The 24,275-nt window shown below is 41.1% G+C and overlaps 1 protein-coding gene across 1 annotated transcript in view; it reads left to right on the plus strand.

Annotated features, from left to right (window-relative positions):
- Positions 1–24,275, plus strand: part of UBXN2B (UBX domain protein 2B) — a 153,342-nt gene that overhangs the window by 109,235 nt on the left and 19,832 nt on the right. The window contains exons 6-7 of the mRNA XM_053715061.1: positions 16,501–16,638; positions 16,788–16,949. Coding sequence (XP_053571036.1) covers positions 16,501–16,638; positions 16,788–16,949 — 300 coding nt within the window. The remainder of the gene's footprint in view (positions 1–16,500; positions 16,639–16,787; positions 16,950–24,275) is intronic.

Raw genomic sequence — 24,275 nt, forward strand, 5'->3', positions numbered from 1 at the left:
CAGTCCTTAGGAAAGAGAGTTTTAGGCAAGACCAATTGCCAGGAAATCAGTCCAAAAATGAAACACAATGCCAAGGGATTATCCAGAAGAGTAGTCAGTATTTGAAGCAGAAATCAGGAACCAGGAAATCCAACACATCTGTATTTTACACAGGATACAGGAGCAGAGAGTCTTTCAGAGTATCACTCTTAATGTCAAGGCACATAATTGCAAACAAACCTCCCAGATAAAGCAGGCTGCTGATTAAATGATTTGTTTCAGCTGGCAAGCAGGTGGAGCCAGAGAGCCAAAGTTGCAGCAAACAGAAAAACACAATATTATTTTCCTGTGATCAAGCCATCTGGTGGCATAGTGGTAAAACAACAGGCTGGGAAAGAACAGCAGCAGAAATAGAGACAGGTCCCAGGTTAAATTCCAGGCTGAACCATGAAAGAATTAGACCAGTTGTGAGACCTATTTCTCCGTACTTGAATTTAATTCTAGTTCTTTCTGTTCTGCAAGGTCCTCCATTTTAACCAATGTATTCCATTGATATCAAACTTTTATCTTAGAAAATACTTTTCTTGGAGAAAGTTGTTCCTTCTTTGTTTCCAGATCCTACTAACTCTAAGGAACGACTATTACATAATCTTGATGTAGTCAGAGCCTTTAAGTTTTATCTTTAAGCTACTAAGGATTTCTACCAATCTTCAAGGTTGTTAGTTCATTACTCTGGATTTGTAAAGGCAAAAGGCTACTTCGGTAGCTTTGGCCTCTTGGCTCAAACATGTAATTTAAAAGGCTTACTTGGTGGCAGGAAAGTCGCCTCCTAAACACATCACAGCTCATTTTACTAGATCAGTTGCAACTTCTGGGGCTTTCAAAAATGATGCATCTTTGTAGCCGATTTATCAAGCTCCATATGCGGCCTCAGATCACCGATCGGGTTGATTGACACCCCCTGCAAGCGGCCGATTGGCAGCGAATCTGCAAGGGGGCGGCATTGCACCAGCAGTTCACAAGAACTGCTGGTGCAATGATAAATGCCGACAGTGTATGCACTATGATAAATATACCCCATGGTCTTCTCTGCATACCTTTTCCAAATTTTACAAATTTTATGTTTTTGCTTCTCTGCAAGCAACTTTTGGCAGGAAAGTCCTTCAGGCCGCAGTGTCTAATAAATAGAAACTGCAAGAATTTTTGTCCCACCCATTCCTTACCATGGACTATCTACTTGGGCATTAATCCAACATGTTATGGAGCCCTATGGGCCATCATCATTTTACGAAAGAAAATAAAATGTATGCTTATGTGATATATTTTTTTTCTGAATGATGATGTTACATAGGCTCTGCCCATTTCAATTTTGTGGCCGACAGTTCTAATTTGCATCTTTATAGACCCTGCTTTTATCTATAGACCCACCTGGGAGAGGTGGGAGGGAATTTAAGCTCTTGTATTGGTTCTTGCCCTCCTCCTAGTGGCAGAAATTATATCACACATGTTATGGAGCCCAATGGACCATCGTTATTCCGAATGAAAATAATTTATCAGGTAAGCATAAATTTATTTTTTTCTGTCAAGGTATTATTTTTCCTTTTTCACCATATTTACACATAGTTTTGCTACTGTATGCTTTTTGTTTTCTATCCACTACTGGAGTAGGTAAAGAAATTAGCAAAAACACTTTAAAGAAAATTACAATAACCAGGGATATATCCCATGAAGATCCTGTAGCCAGTGAAGGGCAGAAAGGAGGTCCTGCACATATAAAGCAATCATTCTGCCGCATGTATGAGAGTCAGGGCTCCAAATTCTATGGAGTTTATTCCAGACCCTCTTGGAGCAGCTGGAAAAGTACAGCTTTCAGATTTATATTATAGGAAGAATTGGCAAAATAAATAATGTGGCTGCACTGCAAATTGTTTTCACTGTTCATAATTAAACCTTTTATGAGGAGCTAAACTTTGAGTTTGATTTCATTTAGGTAATTACAAAACAGTTTAACCCCTTATTGACCACATCACTTTCCAATTTTCTGACCGTTTGGGACCAGGGCTATTTTTACATTTCTGTGGTGTTTGTGTTTAGCTGTAATTTTCTTCTTACTCATTTACTGTACCCACACATGTTATAAACCATTTTTCTCGCCATTGAATGGACTTTCTAAAGATACCATTATTTTTATCATATTTTATAATTTACTATAAAAAAATATAAAATATGATGAAAAAATTGAAAAAAACAGACTTTTTCTAACTTTGACCCCCAAAATCTGTTACACATCTACAACCACCAAAAAACACCCATGCTAAATAGTTTCTACATTTTGTCCTGAGTTTAGAAATACCCAATGTTTACAGGCTCTTTGCTTTTTTGAAAGTTATAGGGCAATAAGTACAAGTAGCACCTTGCTATTTCCAAACCATTATTTTTTTTTCAAAATTAGCGATAGTTACATTGGAACACTGATATCTGTCAGGAATTCCTGAATAATCCTTCACATGTATATATTTTTTAAACAACCTAAAGTATTAAACTTGGGGTATTTTGACTCTTTTCATGCAACCATTTTGCCATCAATCTATGCCAAAGTTGGTGATAATTGGTTATTTTTTAACAATTTTAGCAATTTAAGAATATATTTCTCCGACATAGGTGTGTCCGATCCACGGCGTCATCCTTACTTGTGGGATATTCTCTTCCCCAACAGGAAATGGCAAAGAGCCCAGCAAAGCTGGTCACATGATCCCTCCTAGGCTCCGCCTACCCCAGTCATTCTCTTTGCCGTTGCACAGGCAACATCTCCACGGAGATGGCTAAGAGTTTTTTGAGAAAGGATTATCTGCAAGTTCTCTGAAGGGACAGATCTCTGCTTTATCTGTTTTACTTCACAAAAGGCTGGCAGCTGTGCGAGACGTTCAAGCGTTTGTTCAGGCTCTGGTTAGAATCAAGCCTGTTTACAGACCTTTGACTCCTCCCTGGAGTCTAAATCTAGTTCTTTCAGTCCTTCAAGGGGTTCCGTTTGAACCCTTACATTCCGTAGATATTAAGTTATTATCTTGGAAAGTTTTGTTTTTGGTTGCAATTTCTTCTGCTAGAAGAGTTTCAGAGTTATCTGCTCTGTAGTGTTCTCCGCCCTATCTGGTGTTCCATGCAGATAAGGTGGTTTTGCGTACTAAGCCTGGTTTTCTTCCGAAACTTGTTTCCAACAAAAATATTAACCAGGAGATAGTTGTACCTTCTTTGTGTCCGAATCCAGTTTCAAAGAAGGAACGTTTGTTACACAATTTGGACGTAGTCCGTGCTCTAAAATTCTATTTGGAGGCTACTAAAGATTTCAGACAAACTTCTTCTTTGTTTGTTGTTTATTCTGGTAAAAGGAGAGGTCAAAAAGCAACTTCTACTTCTCTTTCTTTTTGGCTTAAAAGCATTATCCGATTGGCTTATGAGACTGCCGGACGGCAGCCTCCTGAAAGAATCACAGCTCACTCCACTAGGGCTGTGGCTTCCACATGGGCCTTCAAGAACGAGGCTTCTGTTGACCAGATATGTAAGGCAGCGACTTGGTCTTCACTGCACACTTTTGCCAAATTTTACAAATTTGATACTTTCGCTTCTTCGGAGGCTATTTTTGGGAGAAAGGTTTTGCAAGACGTGGTGCCTTCCATTTAGGTGACCTGATTTGCTCCCTCCCTTCATCCGTGTCCTAAAGCTTTGGTATTGGTTCCCACAAGTAAGGATGACGCCGTGGACCGGACACACCTATGTTGGAGAAAACAGAATTTATGCTTACCTGATAAATTACTTTCTCCAACGGTGTGTCCGGTCCACGGCCCGCCCTGGTTTTTTTAATCAGGTCTGATGAATTATTTTCTCTAACTACAGTCACCACGGTATCATATGGTTTCTCCTATGCATATTTCCTCCTGTACGTCGGTCGAATGACTGGGGTAGGCGGAGCCTAGGAGGGATCATGTGACCAGCTTTGCTGGGCTCTTTGCCATTTCCTGTTGGGGAAGAGAATATCCCACAAGTAAGGATGACGCCGTGGACCGGACACACCGTTGGAGAAAGTAATTTATCAGGTAAGCATAAATTCTGTTTTACTGAGAATGTTAAGGGTTACTGCCAAATAACTCCCCAATATGTGTTCAGCAACATCTTCTGAGTACAGTGATACCACCCATGTATAGGTGTGTCGGGTTCTCTGGGGGCTAAAAGGCCTTTTTTTTTGGTGGGCGCATTCCAGTTTTCCAACTTGGAATTTTCACATCTGTCATCATGTACAAATGTCCTATTTGGGTCATTTCTGAAGCCAGCCAATGTAATTTACCCCCATCAAACCATATATTTTTGAAAAGTAGACACCCTAGGGTATTTGAAATGCTGATATTTTAACACTTTCCATGCACTAATTCAACCACCAGTCTTTGTCACTTTTGGGTAGTAATTTTTTTGTGTTATTTTTCACACACGTACTTTAGGCATGGATTCTTAGTTCCTGTTATGAGTTATTGCAAAAAAAAAAAAAACACTTCAATATGTGTTCAACAACATCTCCTAAGTTCAGTGATACCACCCATTAATAGGTTTGTTGGGTTCTCAGGAGGCTAAAAGGCCTTATTTTTATTGGCACATTCAAGTTTAACAAATTGGAATTTTCACATGTCATCATGCACCCATGTCCTATTTGGGACATTTTTGAAGCCATCCAATGTAATTTAACCTCATCAAACCAAATATTTTTTAAAAGTAGACACCCTAGGGTATTAGAAATGATGGTATTTAAAAACTTTCCATGCACTAATTCAACCACCAGACTTTGTCAAACTTTTGGGTAGTCATTTTTGTCTGTTATTTTTCACACACATTGTATTTTAGGCATGGATTCTCAGTTCCTGTTATGTGTTACTGACAAAAAAACACCTCAATATGTGTTCAACAACATCTCCTGAGTACAGTGATACCACCCATGAATAGGTTTGTGGGATTCTCAGGGGGTTAAAAGGCCTTAATTTTATTGGGAGCATTCCAGTTTTACAACTTGGAATTTTCACATTTGTCATGCACCCATGTACTGTTTGGAACATTTCTGAAGCTGGACAACCATCACACCATATATTTTTGAAAAGTAGACACCCTAGGGTATTTAAAATGCTGGATTTTAACACTTTCCATGCACTAATTAAACCACCAGTCTTTGTCAAACTTTTGGGTAGTCATTTTTTTTGTGTTATTTTTCACACACATTGTACTTTAGGCATGGATTCTCAGTTCCTGTTATGTGTTACTGCCAAAGAACACCCCAATATTTATTTAGCAAGATTTCCTGAGTACAGTGATACCACCTATGCATAGGTTTGTTGGGTTGTTTGGGGTTTGCAATGCTAAACTTCTGACATGTGTTTGTGATTTTTTTCAAATTTAAGATATCTTCTTTGACTATCTTCTTTTGAGGGGCCTTTTTACACACTCCAATTTATTTGCTCGCCATGAACGTGCATATATTTCAGAAGTTGACCCCAAGGTATTGTATATGGGGTGTTTTAATGCCTTTGATGCAATGGTTACTGCCAAAAATACATCCTTCTTGTCTCTGTACTTAACTGCCAACAGCTCCTCTTGGCGCAGAGCTGAAACCCCCCCCCCCCTTCGTAGCTGGGTGTGTGCAAGTTGTCCTGGGAAACAGTTGTCCTGGTTCTTTTTAATTGTACCGCAAGCTACTGTATCAAACCAATACAGTAGCTTGAACAAAAGGACACTTGTATAGAAATTATCTAAATACAAGTGGTACCCTTTGTTCATCAGGGGTAATATCAGGTTCCAGACAATCTTGCCAGTGGTTTCCATATGTTCTGGGCTACCTGGAGGGTCATGGTGGCTATCCTTTCCCTCATACACCTGGAAGACCTGAGTATACCCTGTCTCGCTCTCACAGAGCTTATATACCTTTACCCCATATCTGGAGCGCTTGGAAGGAATATACTGCTTGAATCCCAGCCTTCCCTTATACTTCATCAGGGATTCATCCACGTATATATTCCTTCCAGGTGTATAAGCCTCTGCAAAACTGGCAGCAAAGTGGGTCATTAGGGGGCAAATTTTATACAGCCTGTCAAATTGGGGATGCTCCCTAGGGGGGCACAGGCTGTTGTCGCTGAAGTGCATGAAATGTAGAATCATTTCGTACCTCTTTCTCGACATACACTGGGAGAAAATGGGGGTAGAACAGATGGGGCTACTGCTCCAGTAGGAGCGAATGGAGGATTTCTTTATGATACCCATCAGCATAGTCAATCCCCCGGCTTTTTTAAAATTCTGCCACATCGATGGGGGCCCATTGCTGCTTTGCCAAATATGAGTCCGGCTTTGCCGCACGGAACTGATGGGCATATAAATTAGTTTGGGTGACAATGTTCCTCAATACATCATCGCCCTGAAGAACCTCCAGAAACTGTTGGGGGCTAAATCTTCCAACATCCATATTGATGCCAGGATTTGCTGTGAAGGGTGGGATATCTGGCCTCTGATGATGAGGCGTTACCCACTCTTCAGTGGCAATGGCACAACACGTCTCCTTCTGGCAGGGGGACTAGCAACCGCAGATACATTACTATCAGTTGAGACTGTATCTAATGATGTATCTGATTATATGGCAGGGTCAAAATTGGGGTCTGAGTCAGACATCGAGGTGTCTGACTCTGATGCAAGGATGGCATACGCCTCCTCAGCACTATATATTCTCTGTGACATTATTTTATCTGTCACAGAAAAAAAAATACTAAAAAAAAAAAAAATCAACACAAAATTTAAATGAACTAAATGGCTCTAAAAAAAGCCTTTGGGTCTCACAAAAAAATTACTAAAAAAAATGAACCCCTAAAAAAATGCACAGACATCAAAAAAGTTCAGCTATGCTACTGCCAGTAATTTATAGTGATCACTGGCATGCTAGGGGTTAATGGCTCTGAAAAGAACCTTTGGGTCTCACCATTTTTAACAAATATATTAGATAAATCTCTCTCTCCTAAACTCAGATCTCTCTCTCTCTCCCACAAAAAAAAACGCAAGTGAGGAGAGGGAGGGAGATCCACACTGGTCAGTCAATATTTACAAATATTTATATGATCAGACAAATGGAATATTTTATTAGCATTTTCTTTTTTATTGTGGCAAGCTCAGATTGAATGACCCTAGCCTGCCCCTATGATGAGGCAGGCTAGGGACACCCACAGAAGCCCCATGATGCACTGGGCATCACCATCTTTGAAGCCTCATGGGGGTAGGGAGGGGGGCTATATGGGACTTTTATATTAAATAAAATATATATTTTTTATTATTATTATTACTTATTAACGGCTAGATTTAGAGTTTTGTCGGTAAGGACCCGCGTAGCTAACGCTGGCTTTTTTCTTGCCGCACCTTTAAAATAACTCTGGTATTGAGAGTCCACAGAATGGCTGCGTTAGGCTCCAAAAAAGGAGCGTAGAGCATATTTAACGCCACTGCAACTCTCGATACCAGAGTTGCTTACGGACGCGGCCAGCCTCAAAAACGTGCTCGTGCACGATTCCCCCATAGGAAACAATGGGGCTGTTTGAGCTGAAAAAAAACCTAACACCTGCAAAAAAGCCGCGTTCAGCTCCTAACGCAGCCCCATTGTTTGCTATGGGGAAACACTTCCTACGTCTGCACCTAACACTCTAACTTGAACCCCGAGTCTAAACACCCCTAACCTTATACTTATTAACCCCTAATCTGCCGCCCCCGCTATCGCTGACCCCTGCATATTATTATTAACCCCTAATCTGCCGCTCCGTAAACCTCTGCTACTTACATTATCCCTATGTACCCCTAATCTGCTGCCCCTAACACCGCCGACCCCTATATTATATTTATTAACCCCTAATCTGCCCCCCCACAACGTCGCCTCCACCTGCCTACACTTATTAACCCCTAATCTGCCGAGCGGACCTGAGCGCTACTATAATAAAGTTATTAACCCCTAATCTGCCGAGCGGACCTGAGCGCTACTATAATAAAGTTATTAACCCCTAATCTGCCTCACTAACCCTATAATAAATAGTATTAACCCCTAATCTGCCCTCCCTAACATCGCCGACACCTAACTTCAATTATTAACCCCTAATCTGCCGACTAGTTAAAATAATTACAAAATTACCTGTAAAATAAATCCTAACCTAAGTTACAATTAAACCTAACACTACACTATCATTAAATTAATTAAATAAAATATCTACAATTACCTACAATTAAATCTAACACTACACTATCAATACATTAATTAAATACAATATCTACAAATAACTACAATGAAATAAACTAACTAAAGTACAAAAAATAAAAAAGAACTAAGTTACAAAAAATAAAAAAATATTTACAAACATAAGGAAAATCTTACAACAATTTTAAACTAATTACACCTACTCTAAGCCCCCTAATAAAATAACAAAGCCCCCCAAAATAAAAAATGCCCTACCCTATTCTAAATTACTAAAGTTCAAAGCTCTTTTACCTTACCAGCCCTGAACAGGGCCCTTTGCGGGGCATGCCCCAAAGAATTCAGCTCTTTTGCCTGTAAAAAAAAACATACAATACCCCCCCCCCAACATTACAACCCACCACCCACATACCCCTAATCTAACCCAAACCCCCCTTAAATAAACCTAACACTAAGCCCCTGAAGATCATCCTACCTTGTCTTCACCATACCAGGTTCACCGATCGGTCCTGGCTCCAAAATCTTCATCCAACCCAAGCGGGGGCTGGCGATCCATCATCCGGCGGCTGAAGAGGTCCAGAAGAGACTCCAAAGTCTTCATCCTATCCGGGAAGAAGAGTAGATCCGGACCGGCAACCATCATCTTCCAAGCGGCATCTTCTATCTTCATCCGATGAGGACCGGCTCCATCCTGAAGACCTCCACCGCGGACCCATCTTCATCCGGCGACGTCCAACTGAAGAATGACGGTTCCTTTAAGGGACGTCATCCAAGATGGCGTCCCTCGAATTCCGATTGGCTGATAGGATTCTATCAGCCAATCGGAATTAAGGTAGGAATATTCTGATTGGCTGATGGAATCAGCCAATCAGAATCAAGTTCAATCCGATTGGCTGATCCAATCAGCCAATCAGATTGAGCTCGCATTCTATTGGCTGTTCCGATCAGCCAATAGAATGCGAGCTCAATCTGATGGGCTGATTGGATGGTTGCCGGTCCGGATCTACTCTTCTTCCCGGATAGGATGAAGACTTTGGAGCCTCTTCAGCCGCCGGATGATGGATCGCCAGCCCCCGCTTGGGTTGGATGAAGATTTTGGAGCCAGGACCGATCGGTGAACCTGGTATGGTGAAGACAAGGTAGGATGATCTTCAGGGGCTTAGTGTTAGGTTTATTTAAGGGGGGTTTGGGTTAGATTAGGGGTATGTGGGTGGTGGGTTGTAATGTTGGGGGGGGGGTATTGTATGTTTTTTTTTACAGGCAAAAGAGCTGAATTCTTTGGGGCATGCCCCGCAAAGGGCCCTGTTCAGGGCTGGTAAGGTAAAAGAGCTTTGAACTTTAGTAATTTAGAATAGGGTAGGGCATTTTTTATTTTGGGGGGCTTTGTTATTTTATTAGGGGGCTTAGAGTAGGTGTAATTAGTTTAAAATTGTTGTAAGATTTTTCTTATGTTTGTAAATATTTTTTATTTTTTGTAACTTAGTTCTTTTTTATTTTTTGTACTTTAGTTAGTTTATTTCATTGTAGTTATTTGTAGGTATTGTATTTAATTCATGTATTGATAGTGTAGTGTTAGGTTTAATTGTAGGTAATTGTAGGTATTTTATTTAATTAATTTAATGATAGTATAGTGTTAGGTTTAATTGTAACTTAGGTTAGGATTTATTTTACAGGTAATTTTGTAATTATTTTAACTATTTTAGCTATTAAATAGTTCTTAACTATTTAATAGCTATTGTACCTGGTTAAAATAAATACAAAGTTACCTGTAAAATAAATATTAATCCTAAAATAGCTATAATATAATTATAATTTATATTGTAGCTATATTAGGATTTATTTTACAGGTAAGTATTTAGCTTTAAATAGGAATAATTTATTTAATAAGAGTTAATTTATTTCATTAGATTTAAATTATATTTAAGTTAGGGGGGTATTAGTGTTAGGGTTAGACTTAGCTTTAGGGGTTAATACATTTATTAGAATAGCGGTGAGCTCCAGTCGGCAGATTAGGGGTTAATGTTTGAAGTTAGGTGTCGGCGATGTTAGGGAGGGCAGATTAGGGGTTAATACTATTTATTATAGGGTTAGGGAGGCGGATTAGGGGTTAATAACTTTATTATGATAGCGGTGCGGTCCGCTCGGCAGATTAGGGGTTAATAAGTGTAGGCAGGTGGAGGCGACGTTGTGGGGGGCAGATTAGGGGTTAATAAATATAATATAGGGGTCGGCGGTGTTAGGGGCAGCAGATTAGGGGTACATAGCTATAATGTAGGTGGCGGCTCTTTGCGGTCGGCAGATTAGGGGTTAATTATTGTAGGTAGCTGGCTGCGACGTTGTGGGGGGCAGGTTAGGGGTTAATAAATATAATATAGGGGTCGGCGGTGTTAGGGGCAGCAGATTAGGGGTACATAAGGATAACGTAGGTGGCGGTCGGCAGATTAGGGGTTAAAAAAATTAAATCGAGTGGCGGTGATGTGGGGGGGGGCCTCGGTTTAGGGGTACATAGGTAGTTTATGGGTGTTAGTGTACTTTAGAGTACAGTAGTTAAGAGCTTTATGAACCAGCGTTAGCCCAGAAAGCTCTTAACTACTGACTTTTTTCTGCGGCTGGAGTTTTGTCGTTAGATTTCTAACGCTCACTTCAGACACGACTCTAAATACCGGAGTTAGAAAAATCCCATTGAAAAGATAGCATACGCAATTGATGTAAGGGGATCTGCGGTATGGAAAAGTCGCGGCTGAAAAGTGAGCGTTAGACCCTTTTTTGAGTGACTCCAAATACCGGAGGTAGCCTAAAACCAGCGTTATGAGCCTCTAACGCTGGTTTTCACGGCTACCGCCAAACTCCAAATCTAGGCCTAAGTGCTTTGACCCACCAAGGCACTCAGCACACAAGCAGAGCATCGGAAGCCTGTCCTATCTCTTCCGATGTTCTGATAGACTGTCGGGCTCCACGTGGAGCGAAAACGGAAGTGATCACTCTTGGGGAGTGATCAATCTGGGTCCCAGCAGTCGGGAACAGTATTGCAGGATGCCTCGACATTGAGGCATTGCTGCAATACTCTTAGAGTGGCTGAAAGCGATCTCTATCGCTTCCATCGCTTAGATTACCTGAGGACGTAGAAGGTACGTCCTTGGTCGTTAACGACCGTTTTTTGTAGGATGTACCCTGTACGTCCTCGGTCGTTAAGGGGTTAAAGGGACATTCCAGCCAAAATTGGAATCCACATGGATGCATTTTAGTTTTGAATAGAATTTTGTAATATAAATGTATTAGCAAAAATGCTTCTAATAAAAGCTATAGATGTTTCAAAAGTGTATTTAAGTATGCACCGTGCAACAGCTTTTTAAACACAGCACTTTCTTAGAGAGCCTAGGTGCTTGTATCATCTGGTAATGACTCAGGCCTAGATTTGGAGTTCGGCGGTAGCCGTCAAAACCAGCGTTAGAGGCTCCTAACGCTGGTTTTGGCCGCCCGCTGGTATTTGGAGTCAGTGATTAAAGAGTCTAACGCTCACTTTTCAGCCGCGACTTTTCCATACCGCAGATCCCCCTACGCCATTTGCGTAGCCTATCTTTTCAATGGGATCTTTCTAACGCTGGTATTTAGAGTCGTTTCTGAAGTGAGCGTTAGAGCTCTAACGACAAGATTCCAGCCGCCTGAAAATAGCAGGAGTTAAGAGCTTTCTGGCTAACGCCGGTTTATAAAGCTCTTAACTACTGTGCTCTACAGTACACTAACACCCATAAACTACCTATGTACCCCTAAACCGAGGTCCCCCCACACCGCCGCCACTCGATTAAAATTTTTAACCCCTAATCTGCCGACCGCCACCTACGTTATACTTATGTACCCCTAATCTGCTGCCCCTAACCCCGCCGACCCCTGTATTACATTTATTAACCCCTAACTTGCCCCCCACAACGTCGCCGCCAGCTACTTAAAATAATTAACCCCTAATCTTCCGACCGCAAATCGCCGCCACCTACGTTATCCCTATGTACCCCTAATCTGCTGCCCTAACATCGCCGACCCCTATATTATATTTATTAACCCCTAATCTGCCCCCCTCAACGTCGCCGACACCTGCCTACACTTATTAACCCCTAATCTGCCGAGCGGACCTGAGCGCTACTATAATAAATGTATTAACCCCTAATCCGCCTCACTAACCCTATCATAAATAGTATTAACCCCTAATCTGCCCTCCCTAACATCGCCGACACCTAACTTCAATTATTAACCCCTAATCTGCCGACCGGAGCTCACCGCTATTCTAATAAATGTATTAACCCCTAAAGCTAAGTCTAACCCTAACACTAACACCCCCCTAAGTTAAATATAATTTTTATCTAACGAAATAAATTAACTCTTATTAAATAAATTATTCCTATTTAAAGCTAAATATTTACCTGTAAAATAAATCCCAATATAGCTACAATATAAATTATAATTATATTATAGCTATTTTAGGATTAATATTTATTTTACAGGCAACTTTGTTATTATTTTAACCAGGTAAAATAGCTATTAAATAGTTAAGAACTATTTAATAGTTACCTAGTTAAAATAATAACAAATTTACCTGTAAAATAAATCCTAACCTAAGATATAATTAAACATAACACTACCCTATCAATAAATTAATTAAATAAACTACCTACAATTACCTACAATTAACCTAACACTACACTATCAATAAATTAATTAAACACAATTGCTACAAATAAATACAATTAAATAAACTAGCTAAAGTACAAAAAATAAAAAAGAACTAAGTTACAGAAAATAAAAAAATATTTACAAACATAAGAAAAATATTACAACAATTTTAAACTAATTACACCTACTCTAAGCCCCCTAATAAAATAACAAAGCCCCCCAAAATAAAAAATTCCCTACCCTATTCTAAATTAAAAAAGTTACAAGCTCTTTTACCTTACCAGCCCTGAACAGGGCCCTTTGCGGGGCATGCCCCAAGAAGTTCAGCTCTTTTGCCTGTAAAAAAAAACATACAATACCCCCCCCCCCAACATTACAACCCACCACCCACATACCCCTAATCTAACCCAAACCCCCCTTAAATAAACCTAACACTAAGCCCCTGAAGATCTTCCTACCTTGTCTTCACCATCCAGGTATCACCGATCCGTCCTGGCTCCAAGATCTTCATCCAACCCAAGCGGGGGTTGGCGATCCATAATCCGGTCCAGAAGAGGCTCCAAAGTCTTCCTCCTATCCGGCAAGAAGAGGACATCCGGACCGGCAAACATCTTCTCCAAGCGGCATCTTCGATCTTCTTCCATCCGGAGCGAAGCGGCAGGATCCTGAAGACCTCCAGCGCGGAACATCCATCCGGACCGACGACTGAACGACGAATGACTGTTCCTTTAAGGGACGTCATCCAAGATGGCGTCCCTCGAATTCCGATTGGCTGATAGGATTCTATCAGCCAATCGGAATTAAGGTAGGAATTTTCTGATTGGCTGATGGAATCAGCCAATCAGAATCTAGTTCAATCCGATTGGCCGATCCAATCAGCCAATCAGATTGAGCTCGCATTCTATTGGCTGATCGGAACAGCCAATAGAATGCGAGCTCAATCTGATTGGCTGATTGGATCAGCCAATCGGATTGAACTTGATTCTGATTGGCTGATTCCATCAGCCAATCAGAAAATTCCTACCTTAATTCCGATTGGCTGATAGAATCCTATCAGCCAATCGGAATTCGAGGGACGCCAATTTGGATGACGTCCCTTAAAGGAACAGTCATTCGTCGTTCAGTCGTCGGTCCGGATGGATGTTCCGCGCTGGAGGTCTTCAGGATCCTGCCGCTTCGCTCCGGATGGAAGAAGATCGAAGATGCCGCTTGGAGAAGATGTTTGCCGGTCCGGATGTCCTCTTCTTGCCGGATAGGAGGAAGACTTTGGAGCCTCTTCTGGACCGGATTATGGATCGCCAACCCCCGCTTGGGTTGGATGAAGATCTTGGAGCCAGGACGGATCGGTGATACCTGGATGGTGAAGACAAGGTAGGAAGATCTTCAGGGGCTTAGTGTTAGGTTTATTTAAGGGGGGTTTGGGTTAGATTAGGGGTATGTGGGTGGTGGGTTGTAATGTTGGGGGGGGGGGTATTGTATGTTTTTTTTTACAGGCAAAAGAGCTGAACTTCTTGGGGCATGCCCCGCAAAGGGCCCTGTTCAGGGCTGGTAAGGTAAAAGAGCTTGTAACTTTTTTAATTTAGAATAGGGTAGGGAATTTTTTATTTTGGGGGGCTTTGTTATTTTATTAGGGGGCTTAGAGTAGGTGTAATTAGTTTAAAATTGTTGTAATATTTTTCTTATGTTTGTAAATATTTTTTTATTTTCTGTAACTTAGTTCTTTTTTATTTTTTGTACTTTAGCTAGTTTATTTAATTGTATTTATTTGTAGGAATTGTGTTTAATTAATTTATTGATAGTGTAGTGTTAGGTTAATTGTAGGTAGTTTATTTAATTATTTTATTGATAGGGTAGTGTTATGTTTAATTATATCTTAGGTTAGGATTTATTTTACAGGTAAATTTGTTATTATTTTAACTAGGTAACTATTAAATAGTTATTAACTATTTAATAGCTATTTTACCTGGTTAAAATAATTACAAAGTTGCCTGTAAAATAAATATTAATCCTAAAATAGCTATAATATAATTATAATTTATATTGTAGCTATATTAGGATTTATTTTACAGGTAAGTATTTAGCTTTAAATAGGAATAAGTTATTTAATAAGAGTTAATTTATTTCGTTAGATAAATATTATATTTAACTTAGGGGGGTGTTAGTGTTAGGGTTAGACTTAGCTTTAGGGGTTAATCCATTTATTAGAATAGCGGTGAGCTCCGATCGGAAGATTAGGGGTTAATAATTGAAGTTAGGTGTCGGCGATGTTAGGGAGGGCAGATTAGGGGTTAATACTATTTATGATAGGGTTAGTGAGGCGGATTAGGGGTTAATAACTTTATTATAGTAGCGCTCAGGTCCGCTCGGCAGATTAGGGGTTAATAAGTGTAGGCAGGTGTCGGGGACGTTGTGGGGGGCAGGTTAGGGGTTAATAAATATAATATAGGGGTCGGCGGTGTTAGGGGTAGCAGATTAGGGGGACATAGGGATAACGTAGGTGGCGGCGGTTTACGGAGCGGCAGATTAGGGGTTTAAAAAAATATGCAGGGGTCAGCGATAGCGGGGGCGGCAGATTAGGGGTTAATAAGTGTAAGGCTAGGGGTGTTTAGACTCGGGGTACATGTTAGAGTGTTAGGTGCAGACGTAGGAAGTGTTTCCCCATAGGAAACAATGGGGCTGCGTTAGGAGCTGAACGCTGCTTTTTTGCAGGTGTTAGGTTTTTTTTCAGCTCAAACAGCCCCATTGTTTCCTATGGGGGAATCGTGCACGAGCACGTTTTTGAGGCCGGCCGCGTCCGTAAGCAACTCTGGTATCGAGAGTTGCATTTGCGGTAAAAATGCTCTACGCTCCTTTTTTGGAGCCTAACGCAGCATTTGTTTGAACTCTCGATACCAGAGTTAATTTTATGGTGCGGCCAGAAAAAAGCCCGCGGAGCGTTAACAGCCCTTTTACCGCCGAACTCCAAATCTAGGCCTCAGTTTGTTAATTGCTGACATGTTACAAGCCCCACTTGCTCTCTGAGCAGCTGCAGTATTTAAAATGCTGTTGCACTCAGGCTTTCTAGCTATGATTCACTTGCACATGCATAGAAAAATGTTAACACTAAAACAGTGATAACTTTTACTAGAAGCATTTTTGGCAATACCTGTATATTGCAAATATGTTTCTAATAAAATATGTAATTCATCTATGTGCATTGAAATTTTGTCCCTTTAAGGAATGTTCCTTTTAGCAACAGGCTGAATCTTTAATCTAATTCAAAGACTGAAATACTGGTTTAAGTATCAGGCACAATTAGTGGCAAGATTGAAATATATTTTGTATTATATTCCTTCTTATTTTTGCATACACTAGTTGGAAAAATGAAAGACAAGCTAATTGTTACTTTTTAAGTTTCAATAATTATTTTTTATCTAAAATCATAAAAGTAGAATCTTAAATATTGGTGGTTTGGAAGGTGATTTTTTTGTTTAATGTGGAGTCATAATTTAATTCATAGGTTTAAAAAGAGTGATTTTGTGTCATGTATTCTGTTTCAGCCATCCTGATTTCGAAAATGTTTAAGTTATGACAAAATATTTAACATTGTACATTTTTATTTTCTGTAGAGAAATTCCAGTGGAACTTCAGCGGCTAGTTCATGGAGGCCAGGTGAATTTAGACATGGAAGACCACCAGGACCAAGAATATGTTAAACCAAGGTTAAAATTCAAAGCCTTTAGTGGAGAAGGACAAAAGCTTGGAAGGTATGAAATGCAGTTTATATTAATTTTCTTTCAAAATATGTAATAGTATTCAAAGTAAATAACTTGAACATTTTTTTATTCATTGTTTTATAGCTGATTTGGACAATAAATTAGATTTTTTTTATTTGTTCTTTCCTACATATGAGCAGTGTTACTCCTGAAATAATAAGCACACCGTCATCGCCTGAAGAAGAACATAAGGCCTTTCCTAATTTGGTGGTTGAACTTGATGAATGTGAGCCAACAACAAAAATACAGATTAGACTATGTGATGGAAGCCGTCTGATACAAAGGTTTAACCTCACTCACAGGTATAAACATATTCCTTCTGTTTATTTTATTTTTTATCGTAAAACTATAAGTGTTATTGCACTCTATGTCAAAAGTAAATTAATCCCATGGGGCATATTTATCAAGCTCCGTATAGAGCTTGATGCCCCGTGTTTCCAGCGAGCCTTCAGGCTCGCCGGAAACAGAAGTCTAAAGACCGCTGCTTCATAACCTGTCCGCCTGCTCTGAGGCGGTGGACAGAAATCAACTCGATCGAATACGTTCGGGTTTATTGACACCCCCTGCTAGCAGCCGCAAATCTTCAGGAGGCGGCATTGCACCAGCAGTTCACTGCATTTAAAAAAAGAGCACTCATTCATTCAAATTTACATTGATTTTATGTAGTTAGAGGCTAGTACCGTTTCATTTGAAGTTTTGCAGAGCACATTCACCCACATAACTGGGCAGTTTTTAAGAATCTATTCTTTGTAAGACTGGAAATTACCCAGGATGATACATGCTTGGACCTCTATTTATCAACCTGTCAACTTACCTGCATTCACCGGCACCAATATGCTCGCCTAAGATCGCCTAACATCGCTGCCGCGGACCTGAATACGTTCTCCAAAATTATCAAAAAAGCTGTCAAAAAGCCGCGCACCAAGTACGGGGCGATGAGCAGCGGACTATTGTTTACTAACAGTCATCGATCTCGCTGCTCTTCGGCTTTCTCCTGTTAAGTGTGGTCAGTCCACGGGTCATCATTACTTCTGGGATATTATCTCCTCCCCTACAGGAAGTGCAAGAGGATTCACCCAGCAGAGCTGCTATATAGCTCCTCCCCTCTACGTCACCTCCAGTCATTCTCTTGCACCCAACGAATAGATAGGATGTGTGAGAGGACTGTGGTGATTTTAATTAGTTTATTACCTTCAATCAACAGTTTGTTATTTTATAATAGCACCGGAGTGTGTTATTCATTCTCTGGTAGAATTTGAAGAAGAATCTATCTGAGTTTTTTCTATGATTTTAGCCGGAGTAGTTAAGATCATATTGCTGTTTCTCGGCCATCTGAGGAGAGGTAAACTTCAGATCAGGGGACAGCGGGCAGATTAATCTGCAAAGAGGTATGTAGCAGTTTATTATTTTCTGACATGGAATTGATGAGAAAATCCTGCCATACCGTTATAATATAAACTCAGCCTTAAATGCAGTAGATGTAGCTGGTATCAGGCTGTCATGTATGTATATTTTACACTTCAGTATTCTGGGGAATGGTACTTCACTGGATTTATACTGTATGCATAGACTTAACCTAATTTGCAGGGACTTGCAATAGGTTTTAAATAATAATTAATTTATTGAGGTTAAACGTTTTTTTGCTGGCATGTAAAATCGTTTATTTCTCTGAGGTACTGGGTGAAAAAATGTTTTGGGCACTATTTTTTCCACTTGGCAATAGTTTTGTTTAAATTAAAGCAGTTTACTGATCTCTCTCACTGTTATGTGTGAGGGGGAGGGGCCATTTTTGGCGCTTTTACTACGCATCAAAAAACTCAGTCAGAAGTTAATTTTCTTCCTGCATGATCCGGTTCATCTCTTCAGAACTCAGGGATCTCCAAAGCTTGTTTTGAGGGAGGTAATCATTCACAGCAGAGCTGTGAAGATTGTAGTTGACTGTGATAAAAAACGTTTATTTGTGTATTTTTTCTGCTATCAGGGTTAGTTATCCTTTGCTAATGGGAACAATCCTTTGCTAAAATTGTATATTTCTTACAAAGATTTGATGCTATAACTTATTTATTTTCAACTGTCATAATTTTTTCTGTGCTTCTTATAGGCACAGTTCGTTTTCATATTATTGTAAATTACTTGAAAAGCATTTCCAAGTTGCTAGTTTATTGCTAGTGTGTTAAACATGTCTGATTCAGAGGAAGATACATGTGCTATATGTGCTAATGCCAAAGTGGAGCCCAATAGAAATTTATGTACTAATTGTATTGATGTTACTTTAAATAAAAGTCTGTACAAACTGAACATATTTCACCTAACAACGAGGGGAGAGTTATGCCAACTAACTCGCCTCACGAGTCAGTACCTGCATCTCCCGCTCGGGAGGTGCGTGATATTGTAGCGCCGAGTACATCTGGGCGGCCATTTCAAATCACATTACAGGATATGGCTACTGTTATGACTGAAGTTTTGGCTAAATTACCAGAACTTAGAGGCAAGCGTGATCACTCTGGGGTGAGAACAGAGTGCGCTGATAATATTAGGGCCATGTCAGACACTGCGTCACAGGTGGCAGAACATGAGGACGGAGAACTTCATTCTGTGGGTGACGGTTCTGATCCAAACAAACTGGATTCAGATATTTCAAATTTTAAATTTAAGCTGGAAAACCTCCGTGTATTACTAGGGGAGGTGTTAGCGGCTCTGAATGATTGTAACACAGTTGCAATACCAGAGAAAATGTGTAGGTTGGATAAATATTTTGCGGTACCGGCGAGTACTGATGTTTTTCCTATACCTAAGAGACTTACTGAAATTGTTACTAAGGAGTGGGATAGGCCCGGTGTGCCGTTCTCACCTCCTCCGATATTTAGAAAAATGTTTCCAATAGACGCCACCACACGGGACTTATGGCAGACAGTCCCTAAGGTGGAGGGAGCAGTTTCTACTTTAGCTAAGCGTACCACTATCCCGGTGGAGGATAGCTGTGCTTTTTCAGATCCAATGGATAAAAAATTAGAGGGTTACCTTAAGAAAATGTTTGTTCAACAAGGTTTTATATTGCAACCTCTTGCATGTATTGCGCCTGTCACGGCTGCAGCAGCATTTTGGTTTGAGTCTCTGGAAGAGACACTTGAATCATCTACACTAGATGAGATTACACACAAACTTAAAGCCCTTAAGTTAGCTAACTCATTTATTTCAGATGCCGTAGTACATTTAACTAAACTTACGGCTAAGAATTCCGGATTTGCCATTCAGGCACGCAGAGCACTGTGGCTAAAATCCTGGTCAGCTGATGTTACTTCTAAATCTAAATTGCTTAATATACCTTTCAAAGGGCAGACCTTATTCGGGCCCGGGTTGAAAGAGATTATCGCTGACATTACAGGAGGTAAAGGCCATGCCCTGCCTCAGGACAAAGCCAAACCTAGGGCTAGACAGTCTAATTTTCGTTCCTTTCGTAATTTCAAAGCAGGAAGAGCATCAACTTCCTCTGCACCAAAACAGGAAGGAGCTGTTGCTCGCTACAGACAAGGCTGGAAACCTAACCAATCCTGGAACAAGGGCAAGCAGGCCAGGAAACCTGCTGCTGCCCCTAAGACAGCATGAATCGAGGGCCCCCGATCCGGGACCGGATCTAGTAGGGGGCAGACTTTCTCTCTTCCCCCAGGCTTGGGCAAGAGATGTTCAGGATCCCTGGGCGTTAGAGATCATATCTCAGGGATACCTTCTGGACTTCAAATCCTCTCCCCCAAGAGGGAGATTTCATCTGTCAAGGTTGTCAACAAACCAAATAAAGAAAGAAGCGTTCCTACGCTGCGTACAAGATCTTTTATTAATGGGAGTGATCCATCCAGTTCCGCGGTCGGAACAAGGACAAGGGTTTTACTCAAATCTGTTTGTAGTTCCCAAAAAAGAGGGAACTTTCAGGCCAATCTTGGATTTAAAGATCCTAAACAAATTCCTAAGAGTTCCATCGTTCAAGATGGAAACTATTCGAACAATTTTGCCCATGATCCAAGAGGGTCAGTACATGACCACAGTGGATTTAAAGGATGCTTACCTTCACATACCGATTCACAGAAATCATTACCGGTATCTAAGGTTTGCCTTTCTAGACAGGCATTACCAGTTTGTAGCTCTTCCATTCGGATTGGCTACGGCTCCAAGAATCTTCACAAAGGTTCTGGGTACTCTTCTGGCGGTACTAAGACCGCGAGGAATTTCGGTAGCTCTGTACCTAGACGACATTCTTTCAAACTGCCAAGTCTCATACAGAGTTAGTACTGGCATTTCTAAGGTCGCATGGATGGAAGGTGAACGAAAAGAAGAGTTCTCTCTTTCCACTCACAAGGGTTCCCTTCTTGGGGACTCTGATAGATTCTGTAGAAATGAAGATTTACCTGACAGAAGACAGGTTAACAAAGCTTCAAAATGCATGCCGTGTCCTTCATTCCATTCAACACCCGTCAGTAGCTCAATGCATGGAGGTGATCGGCTTAATGGTAGCGGCAATGGACATAGTACCTTTTGCACGCCTACATCTCAGACCGCTGCAATTGTGCATGCTAAGTCAGTGGAATGGGGATTACTCAGATTTGTCCCCCACTCTGAATCTGAATCAAGAGACCAGAAATTCTCTTCTATGGTGGCTTTATCGGCCACACCTGTCCAGGGGGATGCCATTCAGCAGGCCAGACTGGACAATTGTAACAACAGACGCCAGCCTACTAGGTTGGGGCGCTGTCTGGAATTCTCTGAAGGCTCAGGGACTATGGAATCAGGAGGAGAGTCTCCTTCCAATAAACATTCTGGAATTGAGAGCAGTTCTCAATGCCCTTCTGGCTTGGCCCCAGTTAACAACTCGGGGGTTCATCAGGTTTCAGTCGGACAACATCACGACTGTAGCTTACATCAACCATCAGGGAGGGACAAGAAGCTCCCTAGCAATGATGGAAGTATCAAAGATAATTCGCTGGGCAGAGTCTCACTCTTGCCACCTGTCTGCAATCCACATCCCGGGAGTGGAGAACTGGGAGGCGGATTTCTTAAGTCGTCAGACTTTTCATCCGGGGGAGTGGGAACTTCATCCGGAGGTCTTTGCCCAGATACTTCGACGTTGGGGCAAACCAGAGATAGATCTCATGGCGTCTCGTCAGAACGCCAAGCTTCCTCGCTACGGGTCCAGATCCAGGGATCCGGGAGCGGTTCTGATAGATGCTCTGACAGCACCTTGGACCTTCGGGATGGCTTATGTGTTTCCACCCTTCCCGATGCTTCCTCGATTGATTGCCAGAATCAAACAGGAGAGAGCATCAGTGATTCTAATAGCACCTGCATGGCCACGCAGGACTTGGTATGCAGATCTAGTGGACATGTCATCCTGTCCGCCTTGGTCTCTACCTCTGAAACAGGACCTTCTGATCCAGGGTCCATTCAAACATCAAAATCTAACTTCTCTGAAGCTGACTGCTTGGAAATTGAACGCTTGATTTTATCAAAACGTGGTTTTTCTGAGCCAGTTATTGATACCTTAATACAGGCTAGGAAGCCTGTTACCAGAAGGATTTACTATAAAATATGGCGTAAATACTTATATTGGTGCGAATCCAAGAGTTACTCATGGAGTAAGGTTAGGATTCCAAGGATATTGTCTTTTCTACAAGAAGGTTTAGAAAAGGGGTTATCCGCTAGTTCTTTAAAGGGACAGATTTCAGCTCTGTCCATTCTTTTACACAAATGTCTGTCAGAAGTTCCGGACGTTCAAGCTTTTTGTCAGGCTTTAGCTAGGATCAAGCCTGTGTTTAAAACTGTTGCTCCGCCATGGAGTTTGAACTTAGTTCTTAATGTTTTACAGGGTGTTCCGTTTGAACCCCTTCATTCCATTGATATCAAGTTGTTATCTTGGAAAGTTCTGTTTTTAATGGCTATTTCCTCGGCTCGAAGAGTCTCTGAGTTATCTGCCTTACATTGTGATTCTCCTTATCTGATTTTTCATTCAGACAAGGTAGTTCTGCGTACTAAACCTGGGTTCCTACCTAAGGTGGTCACTAACAGGAATATCAATCAAGAGATTGTTGTTCCATCTTTGTGTCCTAATCCTTCCTCGAAGAAGGAACGTCTGCTACACAATCTAGATGTAGTCCGTGCCCTGAAATTTTATCTACAGGCAACTAAGGATTTTCGTCAAACGTCTTCCCTGTTTGTCGTTTATTCTGGTCAGAGGAGAGGTCAAAAAGCTTCGGCTACCTCTCTCTCTTTTTGGCTTCGTAGCATAATACGATTAGCCTATGAGACTGCTGGACAGCAGCCTCCTGAAAGAATTACAGCTCATTCTACTAGAGCTGTGGCTTCCACTTGGGCCTTTAAGAATGAGGCTTCTGTTGAACAGATTTGCAAGGCTGCAACTTGGTCTTCTCTTCATACTTTTTCCAAATTTTACAAATTTGACACTTTTGCTTCTTCGGAGGCTGTTTTTGGGAGAAAGGTTCTTCAGGCAGTGGTTCCCTCCGTATAAAGAGCCTGCCTGTCCCTCCCGTCATCCGTGTACTTTTGCTTTGGTATTGGTATCCCAGAAGTAATGATGACCCGTGGACTGACCACACTTAACAGGAGAAAACAAAATTTATGCTTACCTGATAAATTCATTTCTCCTGTAGTGTGGTCAGTCCACGGCCCGCCCTGTTTTTTATGGCAGGCTAAAAAATTTTTTGGATTATACTCCAGTCACCACTACACCCTTGGGCTTCTCCTTTCTCGTTGGTCCTTTGGTCGAATGACTGGAGGTGACGTAGAGGGGAGGAGCTATATAGCAGCTCTGCTGGGTGAATCCTCTTGCACTTCCTGTAGGGGAGGAGATAATATCCCAGAAGTAATGATGACCCGTGGACTGACCACACTACAGGAGAAATGAATTTATCAGGTAAGCATAAATTTTGTTTTTTCGCAGCTTTCTTGGTACCCTGTCACTAAGCACCCACACTATACTATACTGTTTTACCCCCCTATACTGCCGCTCCTTGAACCCACCGCACCTAAATAAAGTTATTAACCCCTAAACCTCCGCTCCTGGAGCCCACCGCAACTCTAATTTACCCCTAAACTGCCGCTCCCGGAGCCCACCGCAACACTAATAAAGTGTTTAACCCCTAAACCGCCGCTCCCGGAGCCCACTGCTGCCTACATTATATGTATTAACCCCATAAACCGCCACTCCCGGACCCCGCCACAACTAAATAAAGTGTTTAACCCCTAAACCGCCGTTCCCAGACTCCGCTGCAATTAAATAAAGTGTTTAACCCCTAAACTGCCGCTCACGGCCCCCGCCGCCACCTACATTATATTTATTAACCCCTAATCTGCCCCCCCTACACCGCCGCCACCTACATTATATTTATTAACCCCTAATTTGCCGCCCCCAACGTCGCCACCACTATATTACATTTATTAACCCCTAAACCTAAGTCTAACCCTAACACCCCCCCTAACTTAAATATAATTTAAATTAATCTAAATAAATATTCCTAACATTAAATAAATTATACCTATTTAAAACTAAATACTTACCTATAAAATAAACCCTAAGATAGCTACAATATAACTAATAGTTACATTGTAGCTATTTTAGGATT

Source organism: Bombina bombina, chromosome 5 (genome assembly GCF_027579735.1).
Source record: "Bombina bombina isolate aBomBom1 chromosome 5, aBomBom1.pri, whole genome shotgun sequence".
Taxonomy (NCBI): Eukaryota; Metazoa; Chordata; class Amphibia; order Anura; family Bombinatoridae; genus Bombina; species Bombina bombina.